The 22373-nt window shown below is 38.7% G+C and overlaps 1 protein-coding gene across 1 annotated transcript in view; it reads left to right on the top strand.

Moving 5' to 3' along the window:
• MYO5B (myosin VB) overlaps positions 1 to 22373 on the top strand; it is a 575225-nt gene that overhangs the window by 284764 nt on the left and 268088 nt on the right. Inside the window, exon 6 of the mRNA XM_053701104.1 lies at positions 13332 to 13475. Coding sequence (XP_053557079.1) covers positions 13332 to 13475 — 144 coding nt within the window. The remainder of the gene's footprint in view (positions 1 to 13331; positions 13476 to 22373) is intronic.

The following is a 22373-nucleotide window of genomic DNA, read 5'->3' as shown; positions in this document are numbered from 1 at the left end:
CAGACTCAGATGAATACTATATTTATTGATCCTGAGGTTGTTTTTCTTTCAGTTTTTTAGTTTAAACACCTCCATTGGTTACTTTAAGAGGTTTTAGCTGCCCTAGGCGACTCCAAAACTACTGGCGTAATCTATTCTAGTGCGTCCAGTAAGTTATAAGGAATGGAAGAGACAGCATTCCCTATATTTAAAAACATGTTCCCCATAGCCGACTCAGCTATGGAGTCTGGGCAAATATTCCCTAGGGTTGAAGAAGTAGTTTCCAGCTTAGCTAGAGAACTACTATACCCTTAGAGCAGTGTTTTTCAACCAGTGTGCCGTGGCACACTAGTGTCCCGTGAGAGATCCTCAGGTGTGCCACGGCAGACTGACAACAATGTGACATATTTTTTAAACTTTGCTTGTTTTTACTCCCAGTGCAGGGGTAGTTTGTAGAAGGCATAGCATAACAGCACAATACATACAGTATGTGTGTGTGTGTGTGTATATATATATATGCTGTATTAGGCTACAATGTGTGATTTTTTTTTTAAAATTTTGGGATGGTGGTGTGCCACAGGATTTTTTAATGTAAAAAAGTGTGCCACGACAAAAAAAAGGTTAAAAATCACTGCCTTAGAGGATAGTTGGGTTTTTCAAAGGTCCTATGGACAAAAGTAAAAAAAAAAAAACAAAACAAACAAATGTACACCAGGGCTTACAATGGCAACCAGCTGTGTACTTTGCTACCGTTACAAGTGTGACTGCATATTGGCCTGATGCTACTAAGTCATAAACGTCCCTGGATAAAACCCAGGATAGGTCAAAAGCAAATTGGCGAATTCCTTTATTTCGAATTCTTCCTTTCAAGTTATCACACTGGGAGCATAGATTTCAGGTTTCTCTGTTCCAGCTCACAGAGGGTTGGTTAGAGCCTTGTTCTATGGATGGATGCTCTAAGTCTAAGCTTTTAGCAATTCCTTACAAGGGGAAGAACTTGTTGGGACCTGGCTTGATGGAAATAATCTCTTTTGAAATTTAAAGAATTTCAACAAAAAAAAAGATCCAAGTAGCCTGCTGTTGAATCAAACACATCATGAAGGAAATGTCTCCGATCCGGGACCGGATCTTGTAGGGGGCGGATTTTCCTTCCTCATTCAGACTTGGGTTTGAGATGTTGTGGATCCATGGGCAGTAGAAATAGTGTCCCAGGGATTCAAATTAGAGTTAAAAAGTTTTCCTCCCAGAGGAAGGTTTCTGTTTTCAAGATTATCTGCAGATCAGTCAAGCGGAGAGGCGTTCTTACACTGCGTAGGAGCCCTCTTAGACCTGAGAGTGATTGTTCCAGTTCCAATACAGGTACAGGGTCTGGGTTTTTTATCCCAATCGGTGTGTGGTTCCCAAAAAAGAGGGAACCTTCAGTCCACTTTTTAGATCTCAAGAGTCTAAACCAATTTCTTAGTGTACCGTCCTTCAAGATGGAAACTATTCGTTCCATTCTTCCCTTGATCCAAGAGGGTCAATTTATGAGTGGAGTTAAAGGACACGTTCTTTCATGTGCTATTCACAAGAATTATCTCAAGTTCTAAGGTTTGCCTTACTGGACGAACGTTTCCAGTTTGTGGCTCTTCTTTTTGGTCTTGCCACAGCTCTCAGAGTTGTCACTAAGGCTCTGGGATCGCTGTTGACGGTGCTTTGGTTACGGAGCATTGCAGTGGCACCCTATCTGGACGTCAACCTAGTCCAGGCGTCATCCTTACAACAAACAAGATTTCACACGGACATAGTGTTATCCTTCCTGCGATCTCACGGGTGGAAGGTAAATTTGGAAAAGAGTTCCTTAGTCCCAATCACCGGGGTAACTTTCTTGGGAGCCATAATAGATTCCATATCAATAAAGATTTTTCTGACAGCAGTCAGGAATTCAAAGATTATCAATACTTGTCTAGCCCTTCAGTCCACTCCTAGCCTTTCAGTGCTCAGTGCATGGAGATAATCGGGCTGATGGTGGCAGCAATGGACATCATCCCGTTTGCTCGGTTCCATCTCAGACCTCTGCAGTTAAGCATGCTCAGGCAATGGATCATAGATTATACAGATTTGTCTCCTCGAATACTACTGGAGAAGGAGACAAGGGATTCTCTTCAATGGTGGTTGTCTCTGGATCATCTCTCCCAGGGAACCTGCTTTCTCAGAACATCTTGGGTGATTGTGACAACAGACGCCAGCCTTCTAGGGAAGCAGTCTGGAGCTCCCTAAGGTTTCAGAGGGTTTGGACTCAGCCAGAGTCTGTTCTTTCTATACACATTCTGGAACTGAGAGCAATCTACACTGTTCTTCTGGCCCGGCCTCAGTTAGCCTTGGTCCAGTTTATCAGGTTCCAGTCGATCAACATGACATCAGTAGCTTACATCAATCATCAGGGGAGTTCCTTACTGATGACAGATGTATCCAAAATAATTCAGTGGGTGGAGGCCCGTTCTTGCTACCTGTTGGCGAGCCACATCCCGGAGGTGGAATATTTGAGAGGCGGATTTCCTGAGCAGGCAGTCCTTTCATCTAGGGGAGTAGAAACTCCATCCGGAGGTGTTCTCCAGCTTTTCCCCCGTTTGCTTTTCTTCCTCGGGCCATTGCTCGAATCAAGCAGGAGAGGACTTCGGTGATCCTCATAGCACCGACTTTGCCTTGTAGGATTTGGTATGCAGATCTGGTGGACATGTCATCTCTGCCACCTTGGAGGCTTCCGATGAGAAAGGACCTTCTAATTCAAGGCCCCTTCTTCACCCAAATCTGGTTTAACTGAAACTGGCTGCTTGGAGATTGAACACTTATTATTTTCCAAGCGGGGTTTTTTCTGACTCAGTCATTGTGACCATGATTGAGGCTCGAAAGCCTGTTACTAGTAAAATTTATCATAAGATATGGCGTTAATATCTCTATTGGTGTGAATCCACATTCGGGGGTTGGCGGTTTAGGGGTTAATATTTTAATTGTTATTTGCGGATTAGGGGTTAATAATTTAATTATTTTGCAATGTGAGGGTTGACGGTTAGGTTTTTTTTTCCATTATACTTCGTGCAGGCGGTTATATGTTTTTATTTTTATTTCTTGTGGGCGGTTACGAGTTTTTTAGTTATTTCGTGCGGGCGGTTGCTTGTTTTTATTTTAAGGATTCGGGTTTACCTACGCTGCATCCAGGTGGATTCCGAAAATGGCAGGGTGGTGAAAGAATCCACCGGTGGTGGATTCTTTCGCCACCCTGCCATTTTCAGAATCCAACAGGATGCAGCTTTGCTGCATCCAGGTAGATTTTTTTTGGCTGGGCGCGCAGCCAACATTCTTTTGGCTGCCTCGCTCAGCCAGCATTCCTTTGAGGATGCGTGCGCAACTGGCGACGGCAACGGACGCATTACAAACGCGATTATAGTATAGATTGTTTTAATAGTAAAAACTATTTTCTTTTTACCCTATCCCTTCTGCAATCTTGCTTTAAGGTCTAAAAATGTATTTCTGTGATCTTAGGTGGCGTTCCCTATTAGGATTACTGTAATTCATGCCAATATAAATTTCATAGTTGGCACTTATCTGAAAATGATGTGTTTTACTTAGACTACATAACACAACCTTAGGGCATCTCTCAGCTAAAATGCCAATGTTCTAAGGCTGTATAAAACAGAAAAAAAACACGGCTGAAACACATTCTCTCTGCAAAGTTTTATGTTCAAATAAAAGCCAATTACTTTATAAAGCATAATGGATACCACTGACATCTATACAATTTAACACTGATGCAGAATAATCTAGCGCTGTACATACACAACGTATATCAGGTGTGGGTAAGTGCTTGGGGTACCTGTCAAAATTAGGAGATATCCATTATTCTCCACAGATAATTTTTTTAGCCGTGTGGCAATAGGAATTAACCAGGTGGGGCAGTGCGATAGTTTATACTATTATTTATAAATGTTACTTAAGCTAATCCAAAGCACAAATTTATTGCATAATTTAACATAAATTAATTTAATGATAATTTGTGCAACAAACATTGAAAAAATTAAACATTAGCTGATTTTGTCTTAATATTTTAGCTTATGAGTTAAACATGCCAAATGGTAAGCAGGGAGGAACTTGCATTGTGCTGTTCATCAGCACTATTTATGTCATGTCTACAGCGACAATACATGTTCCGCCGTGCTTACCCTGCACCATGTGTAACTCATAAGTGTCCAGGAAAACCTTGCCAAATTGGCAACCTTATATGTGTAATATTAAGCATGATTTTGAAGGATGTAAAGTCATAGATACAGATGTTTTTTTAGTCAGCACAATTTATGAAGTTTTTATTACCTTGAACTTGGGTGCAATTTGTAGAATTTCCCAGGGGTGCTAACTAAACCACATTAATGTCCTTTTATGCAGTTTTTTTATTTTTGCATGTTATGCCATTTAGAAAGCAGCGTGGCTATGTCATACTGAGGATATGAATGTTACAAAAAACAAGCCCGGAGCAAAGCGCTCAAGCAAAGAACTGATTGGGTTAAAATTTTGCTGCTAAAAAAGCACCTTCATTCTTAAAGAGAGAGTAACACATTGAGATGGTATACATACATGTGTTGTTGTGCATAGCAAAAAAAACTTTTCAGTATACTTTCATTATTTATTTTGCCCCTTTTCTTCATGTAACTTAGCTGTAATATTCTAATTCTCAGTACTGGGAATGCACTTTACAGAATTCTCAAGGATAACCCTGCTACATATCTATCCTTTCCTTGCTTCAGAAATTAAGAACTGCAAAACAATGCTAGCCCGGATTGGCTCCTTTAAATAAGGAAAAATTAAGTTGTAACTTGGCTATTAAAAAACAATTACAGCAATGAAGATGTTGTTTAGACTTGGCTGATATGTTATGCTATAGCAACTCAAAAGAAAAGTATGCATCAGTTATGCACTGCCAAAGATCTGCATAATAGAGGAATATTTTGAAATAATTCAACTGTCATTTTTATAGCACAATTTACAAGGTTTTGCAAAGCAAGAACAGCTCACAGATGCACCTCTTAAAAGCCTGACAAAGTTAATGTTGTCAAGTAAAGATGTAAATAATAAGTGTGAAGTTTTAGTGCCCATAAAGCAATTAGTGCCGCGATATTGCAACCTAGGTTTCCTTCTCTGTTGAGACCAATTAGGGACAATTATAAATGGCTCGCTAGAGTTTACAACCAGTGTGTGTGGAATATAGTAGTGTTACGTCTGGAGAATGCACTTCACTTTTAACAATAATTGGAAAGCCACCAATTTCAGGATTACATTTCAGGAAAAGGGGACAAAATAAATTATGTAAGATTTATAGACCTCATTCTAGTGTCCTTGTATGGCTTTTTTATTTTAACCTGGAAAATACAGCCAATTAGAAGCTGTGCTGCCTAGACATTATACACTATAGAGGCCTGCAACTAAGGCTGATCTTTACCTGTGGAGAGTTTTTCACTCATTCTTAAAGGGATAGAAAGGTCAAAAATGAATTGTGCGTGGGTGCATTTCAATTTTAAATTGAAACATTTTTGCAATATACTTCCATTAGCAAAAGTGATCCTAATAAAAGTTATTACTCAGCAGCATATGCAGCATATTATTTTCAGCAGCATATGCACATATCCCGCGAGGGGCCCATTCACCTGTATTCAAACACCACACCTTCTCAGGGAGTCAGCAGGGGTTCATATAACACAGGAAACCCCAGCATTTTCTTTCATGATTTGGTTAAAAAATAAGATTTTAGACAACTTTCCAATTTACTTCTTTTATCAAATTTGCTTAATTCCTTTGCTAAAGGAACAGCATTGCACTAGAGGCAGCTAGCTGAACACGTCTAGTTAGCCAATCACAAGAGAAAAATGTTTGCAGGCACCAATCGGCAGCTAGCTCCCACTAGTGTAGGATTTGTGCCCATTCTTTTTCAACAAGGGATACCAAGAGAACAAAGCATATTTGAAAATGGAAGTGAATTTAAAAGTTTCTTAAAATGACATGCTCTATCTGAATCATGCAAGTATGATTTTGACTTTCCTATCCCTTTAAATGTCCATAGGCAAAATACACACCAACCTCAGCTCTACGAGTTTGAATACTGGTGCACAGGATATGTAGTATCCCTTTAAGCTTCTATGCACAGGACACTGACACAAACAATGGTTTATTTGTTTTTGTGCTGCTCTAGGCACTGTAAAATCTACTGCCCCCAAACTTCCACTCCTAATAATTTTAGCTGTTATTTGCCTAGTATAGGGGAGCACAACCGTTGACACAGGGAAGTATTACAAATGTATGGTAAAAAAGGTTTCCCATAGAATCTTAACACAGCTGGCATTGATTTAGCACCCTATGGATAGCACAGGGTGCACTATAATTACTCATATTACAAGTGATAAGTGTTGTGCTCGAGTGCAATACAAAATATATACTGGAAAATGATGCTCCTTTGGATACCGGAAGTGTTGAATATATGCATAAGAAAACACATGTAATATATTAAAATAAAGTATGTCACTCATATTTATACATATCAAATGTAAAATCAAGGTTGTGTGTATTGAAATTAATGTTTTAGCAGTTTTTTTAAGGGATATGGCATATGATCAGGTGCTGAACTGGGTAGGGCTCAAAGGTGTATAGATGAGTAAGAGCCGTCAACGGGCGCAAAACGTGTAAGCTGCGGGCTGTTTCTCCATGTGAATTTTAACGCATTTCTGGAATAAAGTTTTTTTTATTTTTATTAAGTGTGCAGCATAATATTTTATTTTGTGTACGATACGTGACTTTGTCCAGCTGTTTAGTTACTGGCACCCCACCTCCTTGTGTTTTTATGTGGTGACACGCTAATCTTCAGTTGTGAGAGGCATTTTGTGTGCATGTATAAATGTGTATGTATATGTATGTACAGTATGTGCGTGTATGTATATGTGTGTGTGTTTATATGTGTATATATATTTGTGTGGATATATAAATGTGAATGTGTATGTATGTGCGTGTATATGTGTGTGTATATATATATATATATATATATATATATATATTTGTGTGCATGTATACATGTGAATGCCTTTGTATTTATGTGCATGTATAAGTATTAGTGTGTATTTATATGTGTATAACATAATTTATGTAAGAACTTACCTGATAAATTCATTTCTTTCATATTAGCAAGAGTCCATGAGCTAGTGACGTATGGGATATACATTCCTACCAGGAGGGGCAAAGTTTCCCAAACCTCAAAATGCCTATAAATACACCCCTCACCACACCCACAATTCAGTTTAACGAATAGCCAAGAAGTGGGGTGATAAAAAAGTGCGAAAGCATATAAAATAAGGAATTGGAATAATTGTGCTTTATACAAAATCATAACCACCACAAAAAAAGGGCGGGCCTCATGGACTCTTGCTAATATGAAAGAAATGAATTTATCAGGTAAGTTCTTACATAAATTATGTTTTCTTTCATGTAATTAGCAAGAGTCCATGAGCTAGTGACGTATGGGATAATGACTACCCAAGATGTGGATCTTTCCACACAAGAGTCACTAGAGAGGGAGGGATAAAATAAAGACAGCCAATTCCTGCTGAAAATAATCCACACCCAAAATAAAGTTTAACGAAAAACATAAGCAGAAGATTCAAACTGAAACCGCTGCCTGAAGTACTTTTCTACCAAAAACTGCTTCAGAAGAAGAAAATACATCAAAATGGTAGAATTTAGTAAAAGTATGCAAAGAGGACCAAGTTGCTGCTTTGCAGATCTGGTCAACCAAAGCTTCATTCCTAAACGCCCAGGAAGTAGAAACTGACCTAGTAGAATGAGCTGTAATCCTATGAGGCGGAGTTTTACCCGACTCAACATAGGCAAGATGAATTAAAGATTTCAACCAAGATGCCAAAGAAATGGCAGAAGCTTTCTGGCCTTTTCTAGAACCGGAAAAGATAACAAATAGACTAGAAGTCTTACGGAAAGATTTCGTAGCTTCAACATAATATTTCAAAGCTCTAACAACATCCAAAGAATGCAACGATTTCTCCTTAGAATTCTTAGGATTAGGACATAATGAAGGAACCACAATTTCCCTACTAATGTTGTTGGAATTCACAACTTTAGGTAAAAATTCAAAAGAAGTTCGCAACACCGCCTTATCCTGATGAAAAATCAGAAAAGGAGACTCACAAGAAAGAGCAGATAATTCAGAAACTCTTCTGGCAGAAGAGATGGCCAAAAGGAACAAAACTTTCCAAGAAAGTAATTTAATGTCCAATGAATGCATAGGTTCAAACGGAGAAGCTTGAAGAGCTCCCAGAACCAAATTCAAACTCCAAGGAGGAGAAATTGACTTAATGACAGGTTTTATACGTACCAAAGCTTGTACAAAACAATGAATATCAGGAAGAATAGCAATCTTTCTATGAAAAAGAACTGAAAGAGCAGAGATTTGTCCTTTCAAAGAACTTGCGGACAAACCCTTATCTAAACCATCCTGAAGAAACTGTAAAATTCTCGGTATTCTAAAAGAATGCCAAGAAAAATGATGAGAAAGACACCAAGAAATATAAGTCTTCCAGACTCTATAATATATCTCTCGAGATACAGATTTACGAGCCTGTAACATAGTATTAATGACAGAGTCAGAGAAACCTCTTTGACCAAGAATCAAGCGTTCAATCTCCATACCTTTTAAATTTAAGGATTTCAGATCCTGATGGAAAAAGGGACCTTGTGACAGAAGGTCTGGTCTTAACGGAAGAGTCCACGGTTGGCAAGAGGCCATCCGGACAAGATCCGCATACCAAAACCTGTGAGGCCATGCCGGAGCTACCAGCAGAACAAACTAGCATTCCTTCAGAATCTTGGAGATTACTCTTGGAAGAAGAACTAGAGGCGGAAAGATATAGGCAGGATGATACTTCCAAGGAAGTGATAATGCATCCACTGCCTCCGCCTGAGGATCCCGGGATCTGGACAGATACCTGGGAAGTTTCTTGTTTAGATGGGACGCCATCAGATCTATTTCTGGAAGTTCCCACATTTGAACAATCTGAAGAAATACCTCTGGGTGAAGAGACCATTCGCCCGGATGCAACGTTTGGCGACTGAGATAATCCGCTTCCCAATTGTCTATACCTGGGATATGAACCGCAGAGATTAGACAGGAGCTGGATTCCGCCCAAACCAAAATTCGAGATACTTCTTTCATAGCCAGAGGACTGTGAGTCCCTCCTTGATGATTGATGTATGCCACAGTTGTGACATTGTCTGTCTGAAAACAAATGAACGATTCTCTCTTCAGAAGAGGCCAAAACTGAAGAGCTCTGAAAATTGCACGGAGTTCCAAAATATTGATCGGAAATCTCACCTCCTGAGATTCCCAAACTCCTTGTGCTGTCAGAGATCCCCACACAGCTCCCCAACCCGAGAGACTTGCATCTGTTGAAATTACAGTCCAGGTCGGAAGCACAAAAGAAGCCCCCTGAATTAAACGATGGTGATCTGTCCACCATGTTAGAGAGTGTCGAACAATCGGTTTTAAAGATATTGTTTGAGATATCTTTGTGTAATCCTTGCACCATTGCTTCAGCATACAGAGCTGAAGAGGTCGCATGTGAAAACGAGCAAAGGGGATCGCGTCCGATGCAGCAGTCATAAGACCTAGAATTTCCATGCATAAGGCTACCGAAGGGAATGATTGTGACTGAAGGTTTTGACAAGCTGCAATCAATTTTAGACGTCTCTTGTCTGTTAAAGACAGAGTCATGGACACTGAATCCATCTGGAAACCCAGAAAGGTTACCCTTGTCTGAGGAATCAAAGAACTTTTTGGTAAATTGATCCTCCAACCATGATCTTGAAGAAACAACACAAGTCGATTCGTATGAGATTCTGCTAAATGTAAAGACTGAGCAAGTACCAAGATATCGTCCAAATAAGGAAATACCACAATACCCTGTTCTCTGATTACAGACAGAAGGGCACCGAGAACCTTTGAAAAAATTCTTGGAGCTGTCGCTAGGCCAAACGGCAGAGCCACAAACTGGTAATGCTTGTCCAGAAAAGAGAATCTCAGGAACTGATAATGATCTGGATGAATCGGAATATGCAGATATGCATCCTGTAAATCTATTGTGGACATATAATTCCCTTGCTGAACAAAAGGCAAGATAGTCCTTACAGTTACCATTTTGAACGTTGGTATTCGTACATAACGATTCAATATTTTTAGATCCAGAACTGGTCTGAAGGAGTTCTCCTTCTTTGGTACAATGAAGAGATTTGAATAAAACCCCATCCCCTGTTCCAGAACTGGAACTGGCATAATTACTCCAGTCAACTCTAGATCTGAAACACATTTCAGAAATGCTTGAGCTTTTACTGGATTTACTGGGACACGGGAAAGAAAAAATCTCTTTGCAGGAGGTCTCATCTTGAAACCAATCCTGTACCCTTCCGTAACAATGTTCTGAATCCAAAGATTGTGAACAGAATTGATCCAAATTTCTTTGAAAAAACGTAACCTGCCCCCTACCAGCTGAGCTGGAATGAGGGCCGCACCTTCATGTGGACTTAGAAGCAGGCTTTGCCTTTCTAGCTGGCTTGGATTTATTCCAGACTGGAGATGGTTTCCAAACTGAAACTGCTCCTGAGGATGAAGGATCAGGCTTTTGTTCTTTGTTGAAACGAAAGGAACGAAAACGATTATTAGCCCTACTTTTACCTTTAGATTTTTTATCCTGTGGTAAAAAAGTTCCTTTCCCACCAGTAACAGTTGAAATGATGGAATCCAACTGAGAACCAAATAATTTGTTACCCTGGAAAGAAATAGAAAGTAAAGTTGATTTAGAAGCCATATCAGCATTCCAAGTTTTAAGCCATAAAGCTCTTCTAGCTAAAATAGCTAGAGACATAAACCTGACATCAACTCTGATAATATCAAAAATGGCATCACAGATAAAATTATTAGCATGCTGTAGAAGAATAATAATATCATGAGAATCACGATGTGTTACTTGTTGCGCTAAAGTTTCCAACCAAAAAGTTGAAGCTGCAGCAACATCAGCCAAAGATATAGCAGGTCTAAGAAGATTACCTGAACACAGATAAGCTTTTCTTAGAAAGGACTCAATTTTCCTATCTAGAGGATCCTTAAACGAAGTACCATCTGACGTAGGAATAGTAGTACGTTTAGCAAGGGTAGAAATAGCCCCATCAACTTTAGGGATTTTGTCCCAAAATTCCAATCTGTCAGACGGCACAGGATATAAATGCTTAAAACGTTTAGAAGGAGTAAAAGAATTACCCAATTTATCCCATTCTTTGGAAATTACTGCAGAAATAGCATTAGGAACAGGAAAAACTTCTGGAATAACCACAGGAGCTTTAAATACCTTATCCAAACGTTTAGAATTAGTATCAGGAGGACCAGAATCCTCTATTTCTAAAGCAATTAGTACTTCTTTAAGTAAAGAACGAATAAATTCCATTTTAAATAAATATGAAGATTTATCAGCATCAACCTCAGAGACAGAATCCTCTGAACCAGAGGAGTCATCAGAATCAGAATGATGATGTTCATTTAAAAATTCATCTGTAGGGAGAGAAGTTTTAAAAGATTTTTTACGTTTACTAGAAGGAGAAATAACAGACATAGCCTTCTTTATGGATTCAGAAACAAAATCTCTTATATTATCAGGAACATTCTGCACCTTAGATGTTGAAGGAACTGCAACAGGCAATGGTACTTACTAAAGGAAATATTATCTGCTTTAACAAGTTTGTCATGACAATCAATACAAACAACAGCTGGAGAAATGGCTACCAAAAGTTTACAGCAGATGCACTTAGCTTTGGTAGATTCAGTACTTGACAGCGATTTTCCTGTAGTATCTTCTGACTCAGATGCAACGTGAGACATCTTGCAATATGTAAGAGAAAAAACAACATATATATAAAGCAAAATTGATCAAATCCCTTAAATGACAGTTTCAGGAATGGGAAAAAATGCCAAGAACAAGCCTCTAGCAACCAGAAGCAATAAAAAATGAGACTTAAATAATTGAGGAGACTAAAGCGACGCCCATATTATTTGGCGCCTAAATGCTTTTGGCGCCAAAATGACGCCATATCCGGAACGCCGACATTTTTGGCGCGAAATAACGTCAAAAAATGACGTAACTTCCGGCGACACGTATGACGCCGGAAACGGAAATAGAATTTTGCGCCAAAAAAGTCAGCGCCAAAAATGACGTAATAAAAAGAGGCATTTTCAGCCCCCGCGAGCCTAATAGCCCACCGGGAAGAGTCAAATTTTTGAAGGTAAGAAAAAATGAATAAATCAAAAAATGCATTATCCCAAATATGAAACTGACTGTCTAAAAATAAGGAAAGTTGAACATTCTGAGTCAAGGCAAATAAATGTTTGAATACATATATTTAGAATTTTATAAACAAAGTGCCCAACCATAGCTTGGAGTGTCACAAAAAATAAGACTTACTTACCCCAGGACACTCATCTACATATAGCAGATAGCCAAACCAGTACTGAAACGAGAATCAGCAGAGGTAATGGTATATATAAGAGTATATCGTCGATCTGAAAAGGGAGGTAAGAGATGAATCTCTACGACCGATAACAGAGAACCTATGAAATAGACCCCGTAGAAGGAGATCACTGCATTCAAATAGGCAATACTCTTCTCACATCCCTCTGACATTCACTGCACGCTGAGAGGAAAACCGGGCTCCAACTTGCTGCGGAGCGCATATCAACGTAGAATCTAGCACAAACTTACTTCACCACCTCCATCGGAGGCAAAGTTTGTAAAACTGAATTGTGGGTGTGGTGAGGGGTGTATTTATAGGCATTTTGAGGTTTGGGAAACTTTGCCCCTCCTGGTAGGAATGTATATCCCATACGTCACTAGCTCATGGACTCTTGCTAATTACATGAAAGAAATATATTTGTGTGCATGTATATATGTATATATGTATGTTTGTGCGTGTATATGCATATGTGTGTAGTGTTTTAAACTTATCTTTCAATAGAAAATTTTTTTTTCTCTTGAATGTAAACCTTCTATATGGTTTAATGCTAAGTTGAATGAAGACTTTTTTTTTTATCTGCAGCTATGACAACTATTACTTTGAAATAACAACCATTATCTTGATCAGGATTGTACAAAATGATGTACTTTTCAAAAATCCTAAGTGTATTAACGTATGACTTATCTAGAAGCCTCTGTGGCAACAGCATTCATTTTGTGACATTGTTTATTTTATATAAATTGCTTTGTGTAAGTTATTTATTTTCCCCACAGGCTATTGGGAATGCGAAAACCACAAGGAACGATAACAGTAGCCGCTTTGGAAAGTACATCCAAATTGGCTTTGACAAACGATATCACATAATTGGCGCCAACATGAGGACCTATCTGCTCGAAAAGTCACGTGTTGTATTTCAGGTTTGTCTTAGGGTCAATTGTAAGTTTAGAGAGACAAATATATATTTTTTTCTTTGTTAAAAGGACAGTTAAACTTTTATGATCCAGAGTATGCAGTTTTAAACAATATTCCAATTTATTTCTATTATCTAATTTGCTCATTCACTTGCTATCTTTTGTTGAAAAACATGCCTAGTTAGGCTCTGGAGCGGCAAAGCACTACTGGGAGCTAACTGTTGATTGGCAACAACACATATGCCGCTTGTTATTGGCTCACTCATTGGATGGGTTTAGCTAACTCCCAGTAGTAAATTGTTGCTCCTTCATTGAAGGATACCAGGAAAATGAAGACAATTTGATAAAAGAAGTAAATTGGAAAGTTATTTAACCCCTTAGTGACCACAGCACTTTTCAATTTTCTTACCGTTTAGGACCAGGGCTATTTTTACATTTCTGTGGTGGTTGCGTTTAGCTGTCATTTTCCTCTTACTGATTTACTGTACCCACACATATTATATACCGTTTTTCTCGCCATTAAATGGACTTTCAAAAGATACCATTATTTTCATCATATCTTATAATTTACTATAAAAAAATATAAAATATGATGAAAAAATTGAAAAAAACACACTTTTTCTAACTTTGACCCCCTCGCATCTACAACCACCAAAAACTCCCATGCTAAATAGTTTCTACATTTTGTCCTGAGTTTAGAAATACCCATTGTTTATATGTTCTTTGCTTTTTTGCAAGCTATAGGGCAATAAGTGCAAGTAGCACTTTGCTATTTCCAAATAATTTTTGTTTCAAATTTAGCGATAGTTACATTGTAACACTATCTGTCAGGAATCCCTGAATAACCCCTCACATGTGTGTGTGTGTATATATATATATATATATATATATATATATATATATATATATATATATTTAGTCGACAATCTAAAGTATTGACCTAGGCCCATTTCTTTCATGTAATTGGCAAGAGTCCATGAGCTAGTGACGTATGGGATATACAATCCTACCAGGAGGGGCAAAGTTTCCCAAACCTCAAAATGCCCATAAAGACACCCTCACCACACCCACAATTCAGTTTTACAAACTTTGCCTCCTATGGAGGTGGTGAAGTAAGTTTGTGCTTGATTTTCTTCTGTGATATGCGCTTCTCAGCATTTTGAAGCCCGATTCCTCTCAGAGTACAGCAAATGTCAGAGGGATGTGAAGGGAGTATCACTTATTGATACTATGGTTTTCCTCGCAGGAAATCTTTTCATAGGTTATCTGTTAGCGGTCGTAGAGATTCATCTCCTACCTCACTTTTCAGATCGACGATATACTCTCATATTCCATTACCTCTACTGATAACCGTTTCAGTACTGGTTTGGCTATCTGCTATATGTGGATGGGTGTCTTTCGGTAAGTATGTTTTTATTTCTTAAAGACACTCTCAGCTATGGTTTGGCACGTTATGTATTAATGTAAAGTTCTAAATATATGTATTGTGCTTATATTTGCCATGAGTCAGGTTTATGTATATTTCCTTTTGCAGACTATCAGTTTCAAGTTATTTTTTCTTACCTGGGGTATAGTCTTTTCTTCAAAATTGACTGTTTTCATTAAAGGGTCATGAAACCCAAACATTTTCTTTCTTGATTCAGATACAGAATACAATTTTAAACAACTTTTTAATTTACTTCTATTATCTAATTTGCTTCATTCCCTTAGTATCATTTGTTGAAGGAGCAGCAATGCACTACTGGTTTCTAACTGAACACATGAGTGAGCCAATGACAATCAGTATATTTATGCAGCCACCAATCAGGAGCTAGGAGCTAGGTTTTTTGCTGCTCCTGAGCTTCCCTAGATAAACCTTTCAGCAAAGGATAACAAGAAAAGAAAGCAAATTAAATATTAGAAGTAAATTGGAAAGTTGTTTAAAATTGTATTCTCTATCTGAATCATGAAAGAAAAATTTTGGGTTTCATGTCCCTTTAATCTTCGCAGTCAAAATAAGGCGTGCGAGGCCGCAAAATGCTGATATTTATTGCGCCATTTTTGGCGCAAAGGTACGTTCGGTGATGCAAATTCGTAATTTCTGGCATCTTAGTTGAGGCCAGATTTCCTTGCTCAAGGTTGCGTCTGCCATGACGCGAGTTGTGTCATTTCCGGATGTTGTTAGAGCCAAAAAATGTCATTTTGCGTTGTGCGTCATACTTGGCGCCAAATAATTTAATTATTAAACCCCACTTCCGATATGCCTCTTGCCTTTTTCTATGCTCAGAGGGCTATGCTGTTTGCATTTTTTTCCCATTCCTGAAACTGCCATATAAGGAAATTGATAATTTTGCTTTATATGTTGTTTTTTTCTCTTACATTTGCAAGATGTCTCAATCTGATCCGGTCTCAGAAACCACTGTTGGATCCTTGCTGCCTGATAACACTTCTACCAAAGATAAGTGTATCTGTTGTTAGCAGAGATTTTGGGCTCGATTTATCAAGCCCCTACGGCTGCAAGTTCTCTCAAGAACTTGCTCGCCGTAATTTATCAAGCAGCGGTCACCAGACCGCTGCTTCCCTAAGCTCTTCGCCACCTCTAAGGTGGCAAAATTCAATCTCCGCGGTCGAGTTTGACCAAGGAGATTGACAGCCCCTGCCCGCACGTGATTGGCTGTGCGCAGGCAGGGGGTGGGATTGCACACGAGCGCAAAATTGCGCTTGTGTGCAATGTTGATTACCTGCGTGTAATTTCGTCCCGACACAGGCGAGCTGAGGCGTACAGGGGCGCGTATACGTGCCCCTGTACGCCTTAGCTTTGATAAATCTAGCCTTATATCTCCAGTTGTGGTATGCAATAGTTGTCATGATAAGCTTTTACATGCAGAGAATGTATCCATCAGTACTAGTACAATGCCTGTTGTTCCTTAAACATCTAATGTACATGATATCCCTGTGAATATAAAAGATTTTATTGCTGATGCGATACCCACAATTCAGTTTTACAAACTTTGCCTCCCGTGGAGGTGGTGAAGTAAGTTTGTGCTAGATTCTACGTTGATATGCGCTTCGCAGCAGGCTGGATCCCGGTTTTCCTCTCAGTGTGCAGTGAATGTCAGAGGGATGTGAAGAGAGTATTGCCTATTTGAATTCAATGGTCTCCTTCTACGGGATCTATTTCATAGGTTCTCTGTTATCGGTCGTAGAGATTCATCTCTTACCTCCCTTTTCAGATCGACGATATACTCTTATGTACCATTACCTCTACTGATTCTCGTTTCAGTACTGGTTTGGCTATCTACTATATGTAGATGAGTGTCCTGGGGTAAGTAAGTCTTATTTTTTGTGACACTCTAAGCTATGGTTGGGCACTTTATTTATAAAGTTCTAAATATATGTCTTAAAACTTATATTTGCCATGATTCAGGATGATCAATATTCCTTATTTCAGACAGTCAGTTTCATTATTTGGGATAATGCATATGAATAATCATTTTTTTCTTACCTTAAAAATTGTTTCATTTGACTTTTTTCCCTGTGGGCTGTTAGGCTCGCGGGGGCTGAAAATGCTTCAATTTATTGCGTCATTCTTGGCGCAGACTTTTTTGGCGCAAAAAATTCTGTTTGTCATTTCCGGCATCAAACTTGACGCCGGAAGTTGTTTCTGTTTGCGTCATTTTTTTGACGTTTTGCGCCAAAAATTTCGGCGTCACCGGATGTGGCATCATTCTTGGCGCCAGAAATTTTAAGGCGCCAATAATGTGGGCGTCTTTTTTTGGCGCTAAAAAATGTGGGCGTCATTCTTGTCTCCACCTTTTTTTCACATTATTTCAGTCTCATTTTTCATTGCTTCTGGTTGCTAGAGGCTTGTTCATTGGCATTTTTTTCCCATTCCTTAAACTGTCATTTAAGGAATTTGATAAATTTTGCTTTATATGCTGTTTTTTCTTTTACATATTGCAAGATGTCTCACATTGACCCTGGATCAGAATCTACTTCTGGAAAGACGCTGCCTGATGCTGGTGCTACCAAAGTTAAGTGCATTTGTTGTAAACTTGTGGTAACTGTTCCTCCGGCTGTAGTTTGTGATGAATGTCATGATAAGCTTGCTAATGCAGATAGTATTTCCATTAGTAATATACCATTACCTGTTGATGTTCCTTCAACATCTAATACTCAGGATGTTCCTGTTAATATAAAAGAATTTGTTTCTAAATCTATTAGGAAGGCTATGTCTGTTATTCCTCCTTCCAGTAAACGTAAATGGTCTTTTAAAACTTCTCATTTTTCAGATGAATTTTTAAATGACCGTCATCATTCTGATCTGTCTGTTTCTGATGAGGATATTTCTGGTTCAGAGGATTCTGTCTCAGATATTGACACTGATAAATCTTCCAAAAGTGATTTCCAAAATTCTAATGGAACGTTCGTTTGTACTGCTGGTGGCTCCAGCATGGCCTCACAGGTTTTGGTATGCAGATCTCATTCGGATGGCCAGTTGCCAACCTTGGACTCTTCCGTTAAGACCAGACCTTCTATCTCAAGGCCCTTTTTTCCATCAGGATCTCAAATCATTAAATTTGAAGGTATGGAAATTGAACGCTTGATTCTTAGTCATAGAGGTTTCTCTGACTCAGTAATTAATACTATGTTACAGGCTCGTAAATCTGTGTCTAGGAGGATTTATTATCGAGTCTGGAAGACTTACATTTCTTGGTGTTCTGCTCATAAATTCTCTTGGCATTCTTTTAGAATTCCTAGAATTTTACAGTTTCTTCAGGATGGTTTGGATAAAGGTTTGTCTGCAAGTTCCTTGAAAGGACAAATCTCTGCTCTTTCTGTTCTTTTTCACAGAAAGATTGCTAATCTTCCTGATATTCATTGTTTTGTACAGGCTTTGGTTCGTATCAAACCTGTCATTAAATCTATCTCTCCTCCTTGGAGTCTTAATTTGGTTCTGAGGGCTTTACAAGCCCCTCCGTTTGAACCTATGCATTCTCTGGACATTAAATTACTTTCTTGGAAAGTTCTGTTCCTTTTGGCCATCTCTTCTGCTAGAAGAGTTTCTGAGTTATCTGCTCTTTCTTGTGAATCTCCTTTTCTGATTTTTCATCAGGATAAGGCAGTGTTGCGGACTTCATTTAAATTTTTACCTAAGGTTGTGAATTCTAACAACATTAGTAGAGAAATTGTTGTTCCTTCATTGTGTCCTAATCCTACGAATTCAAAAGAGAGATCTTTACATTCTTTGGATGTAGTAAGAGCTTTGAAATATTATGTTGAAGCTACTAAAGATTTTAGAAAGACTTCTAGTCTATTTGTTATCTTTTCTGGGTCCAGAAAAGGTCAGAAGGCCTCCGCCATTTCTTTGGCGTCGTGGTTAAAGTCTTTGATTCATCATGCTTATGTGGAGTCGGGTAAATCCCCGCCTCAAAGAATTACGGCTCATTCTACTAGGTCAGTTTCTACTTCCTGGGCGTTTAGGAATGAAGCTTCTGTTGATCAGATTTGCAAAGCAGCAACTTGGTCTTCTTTGCATACTTTTACTAAATTCTACCATTTTGATGGGTTTTCTTCTTCTGAAGCAGTTTTTGGTAGAAAAGTACTTCAGGCAGCTGTTTCAGTTTGATTCTTCTGCTTATAATTTCAGTTTTTTTCATTATTAAGATTAAAACTTTTGTTTTGGGTTGTGGATTATTATTTTTCAGCGGAATTGGCTGTCTTTATTTTATCCCTCCCTCTCTAGTGACTCTTGCGTGGAAGTTCCACATCTTGGGTATTTATTATCCCATACGTCACTAGCTCATGGACTCTTGCTAATTACATGAAAGAAAACATAATTTATGTAAGAACTTACTTGATAAATTCATTTCTTTCATGAGGCCCATGAGGCCCACACTTTTTTTGTGGTGGTTATGATTTTTTTGTATAAAGCACAATTATTCCAATTCCTTATTTTGATGCTTTCGCTCCTTTCTTATCACCCCACTTCTTGGCTATTCGTTAAACTGAATTGTGGGTGTGGTGAGGGGTGTATTTATAGGCATTTTGAGGTTTGGGAAACTTTGCCTCTCCTGGTAGGAATGTATATCCCATACGTCACTAGCTCATGGACTCTTGCTAATATGAAAGAAATGAATTTATCAGGTAAGTTCTTGAATAAATTATGTTGTTCGACTCTCTCTGACTTCGTGGTTAGACCACCATTGTATAGTTCAAGGGGCCTCTTTTGTTCATCCAACCTGGACTGTAATCACAACAGATGCAAGTCTTTCAGGTTGGGAAGCTGTCTGGGGATCTCTGACAGCACAAGGGGTTTGGAAACCTCAAGAGGCGAGTATACCATTCAATATTTTAGAACTCTGTGCTATTTTCAGGGCTCTTCAGGTTTGTCCTCTTTTGAAGAGAGAACCATTAATTTGTTTTCAGACAGACAATATCACATCGGTGGCATATGTCAATCATTAGGGTGGGACTCGCAGTCCCCTAGCTATGAAAGAACTATCTTGGATACTTTCTTGGACGGTACATATCCCAGGTGTAGACAATTGGGAAGCGGATTATCTCAGCCGTCAGACTTTACATCCGGGGGAGTGGTCTCTCCATCCAGATGTGTTTTTTCAGTTTGTTCAGATGTGGGGTCTTCCAGAAATAGATCTGATGGCTTCCCATCAAAACAAGAAACTTCCCAGGTACTTGTCCAGGATCAGGGATCCTCAGGCAGATCTGTTACCTATCAGCTCAGATTAAAGGATATTGCTAATACAGCTGAAAGCCCCCAGGACCGCTGCATCTGAGCCTGCCGAATACAAATTAAACAGACGGAGGTACTCAGAGGAATGGCGATAGGGGCTGAGGAAACCTGAAAGTAATTTCACAAATTCGCCTCACTATTGAAGGAAAAAGTTCAAACTAATTAGTCAACTATACCCATGTGATAGAATAACACAACCAGGATATACCATAACGGTAATAGACGCTGTAGGAAGTACGGTAATTCTATGGACTTCCAAAACATCTAAGGTACTGTGAAAGAGTCAAATTGTTTTTACTACTTACCACGTATTGACTGAAGTATAAGATTCTAAAGACTCTATCTTATTAAGAACTTAATCAAACTCTAGTTTGTTTCCACCTAAAACGAATAAACTGACTAAACAACTTTATATCCGGTGCAACAAAAATTGAAAAGCAACAAATAGTTTGCACATAGAACTCGACAATGCAACATATGTTTCTTTCATGTAATTAGCAAGAGTCCATGAGCTAGTGACGTATGGGATATACATTTCTACCAGGAGGGGCAAAGTTTCCCAAACCTCAAAATGCCTATAAATACACCCCTCACCACACCCACAAATCAGTTTTACAAACTTTGCCTCCTGTGGAGGTGGTGAAGTAAGTTTGTGCTAGATTCTTTGTTGATATGCGCTCTGCAGCAGGTTGGAGCCCGGTTTTCCTCTCAGCGTGCAGTGAATGTCAGAGGGATGTGAAGAGAGTATTGCCTATTTGAATTCAATGATCTCCTTCTACGGGGTCTATTTCATAGGTTCTCTGTTATCGGTCGTAGAGATTCATCTCTTACCTCCCTTTTCAGATCGACGATATACTCTTTTATATATACCATTACCTCTACTGATTCTCGTTTCAGTACTGGTTTGGCTTTCTACTACATGTAGATGAGTGTCCTGGGGTAAGTAAGTCTTATTTTCTGTGACACTCTAAGCTATGGTTGGGCACTTTTATATAAAGTTCTAAATATATGTGTTTAAACATTTTTCTTCTGTTATGTGTGATCAGTCCACGGGTCATCATTACTTCTGGGATATAACTCCTCCCCAACAGGAAATGCAAGAGGATTCACCCAGCAGAGCTGCATATAGCTCCTCCCCTCTACGTCACTCCCAGTCATTCTCTTGCACCCAACGACTAGATAGGATGTGTGAGAGGACTATGGTGATTATACTTAGTTTTTATAACTTCAATCAAAAGTTTGTTATTTTTCAATAGCACCGGAGCGTGTTATTACCTCTCTGGCAGAGTTTGAAGAAGAATCTACCAGAGTTTTTACTATGATTTTAACCGGAGTAGTTAAGATCATATTGCTGTTTCTCGGCCATCTGAGGGAGGTAAAAGCTTCAGATCAGGGGACAGCGGGCAGATGAATCTGCATTGAGGTATGTAGCAGTTTTTATTTTCTGAATGGAATTGATGAGAAAATCCTGCCATACCGTTATAATGACATGTATGTATACTCTACACTTCAGTATTCTGGGGATGGTACTTCACTGGAATTACTCTGTAAAAAGTACATTAAACCTTTTAATAGGTATTTATTATGTTAAACGTTTTTGCTGGAATGTAGAATCGTTTGCATTTTCTGAGGTACTGAGTGAATAAATGTTTGGGCATTATTTTTCCACTTGGCAGTTGCTTGTTTTAATGTGACAGTTTCGTTTCTCTCTCACTGCTGTGTGTGAGGGGGAGGGGCCGTTTTTGGCGCTCTTTGCTACGCATCAAAAATTTCCAGTCAGTTACTCTTGTATTTCCTGCATGATCCGGTTCATCTCTAACAGAACTCAGGGGTCTTCAAACTTCTTTGAAGGGAGGTAGATTCTCTCAGCAGAGCTGTGAGACTTATATATTGACTGTGATTAAAAACGTTGTTCTGTAATTTTTACGTTTCAAATTTAATTATTGTTACTTTACTAATGGGAACAAACCTTTGCTAAAAGTTGTGTTGTTTTCAAGGATTGATGCTATAACAGTTTTTCAGTTCATTATTTCAACTGTCATTTAATCGTTTAGTGCTTATTTGAGGCACAGTACGTTTTTGTTAAATAAGATTGTAACCAAGTTGCAAGTTTATTTGCTAGTGTGTTAAACATGTCTGATTCAGAGGAAGATACCTGTGTCATTTGTTCC

Source organism: Bombina bombina, chromosome 2 (genome assembly GCF_027579735.1).
Source record: "Bombina bombina isolate aBomBom1 chromosome 2, aBomBom1.pri, whole genome shotgun sequence".
Lineage (NCBI taxonomy): Eukaryota > Metazoa > Chordata > Amphibia > Anura > Bombinatoridae > Bombina > Bombina bombina.
Note: the sequence above shows the minus strand (reverse complement) of the source record. Positions and strands in the feature narration are given on the sequence as shown.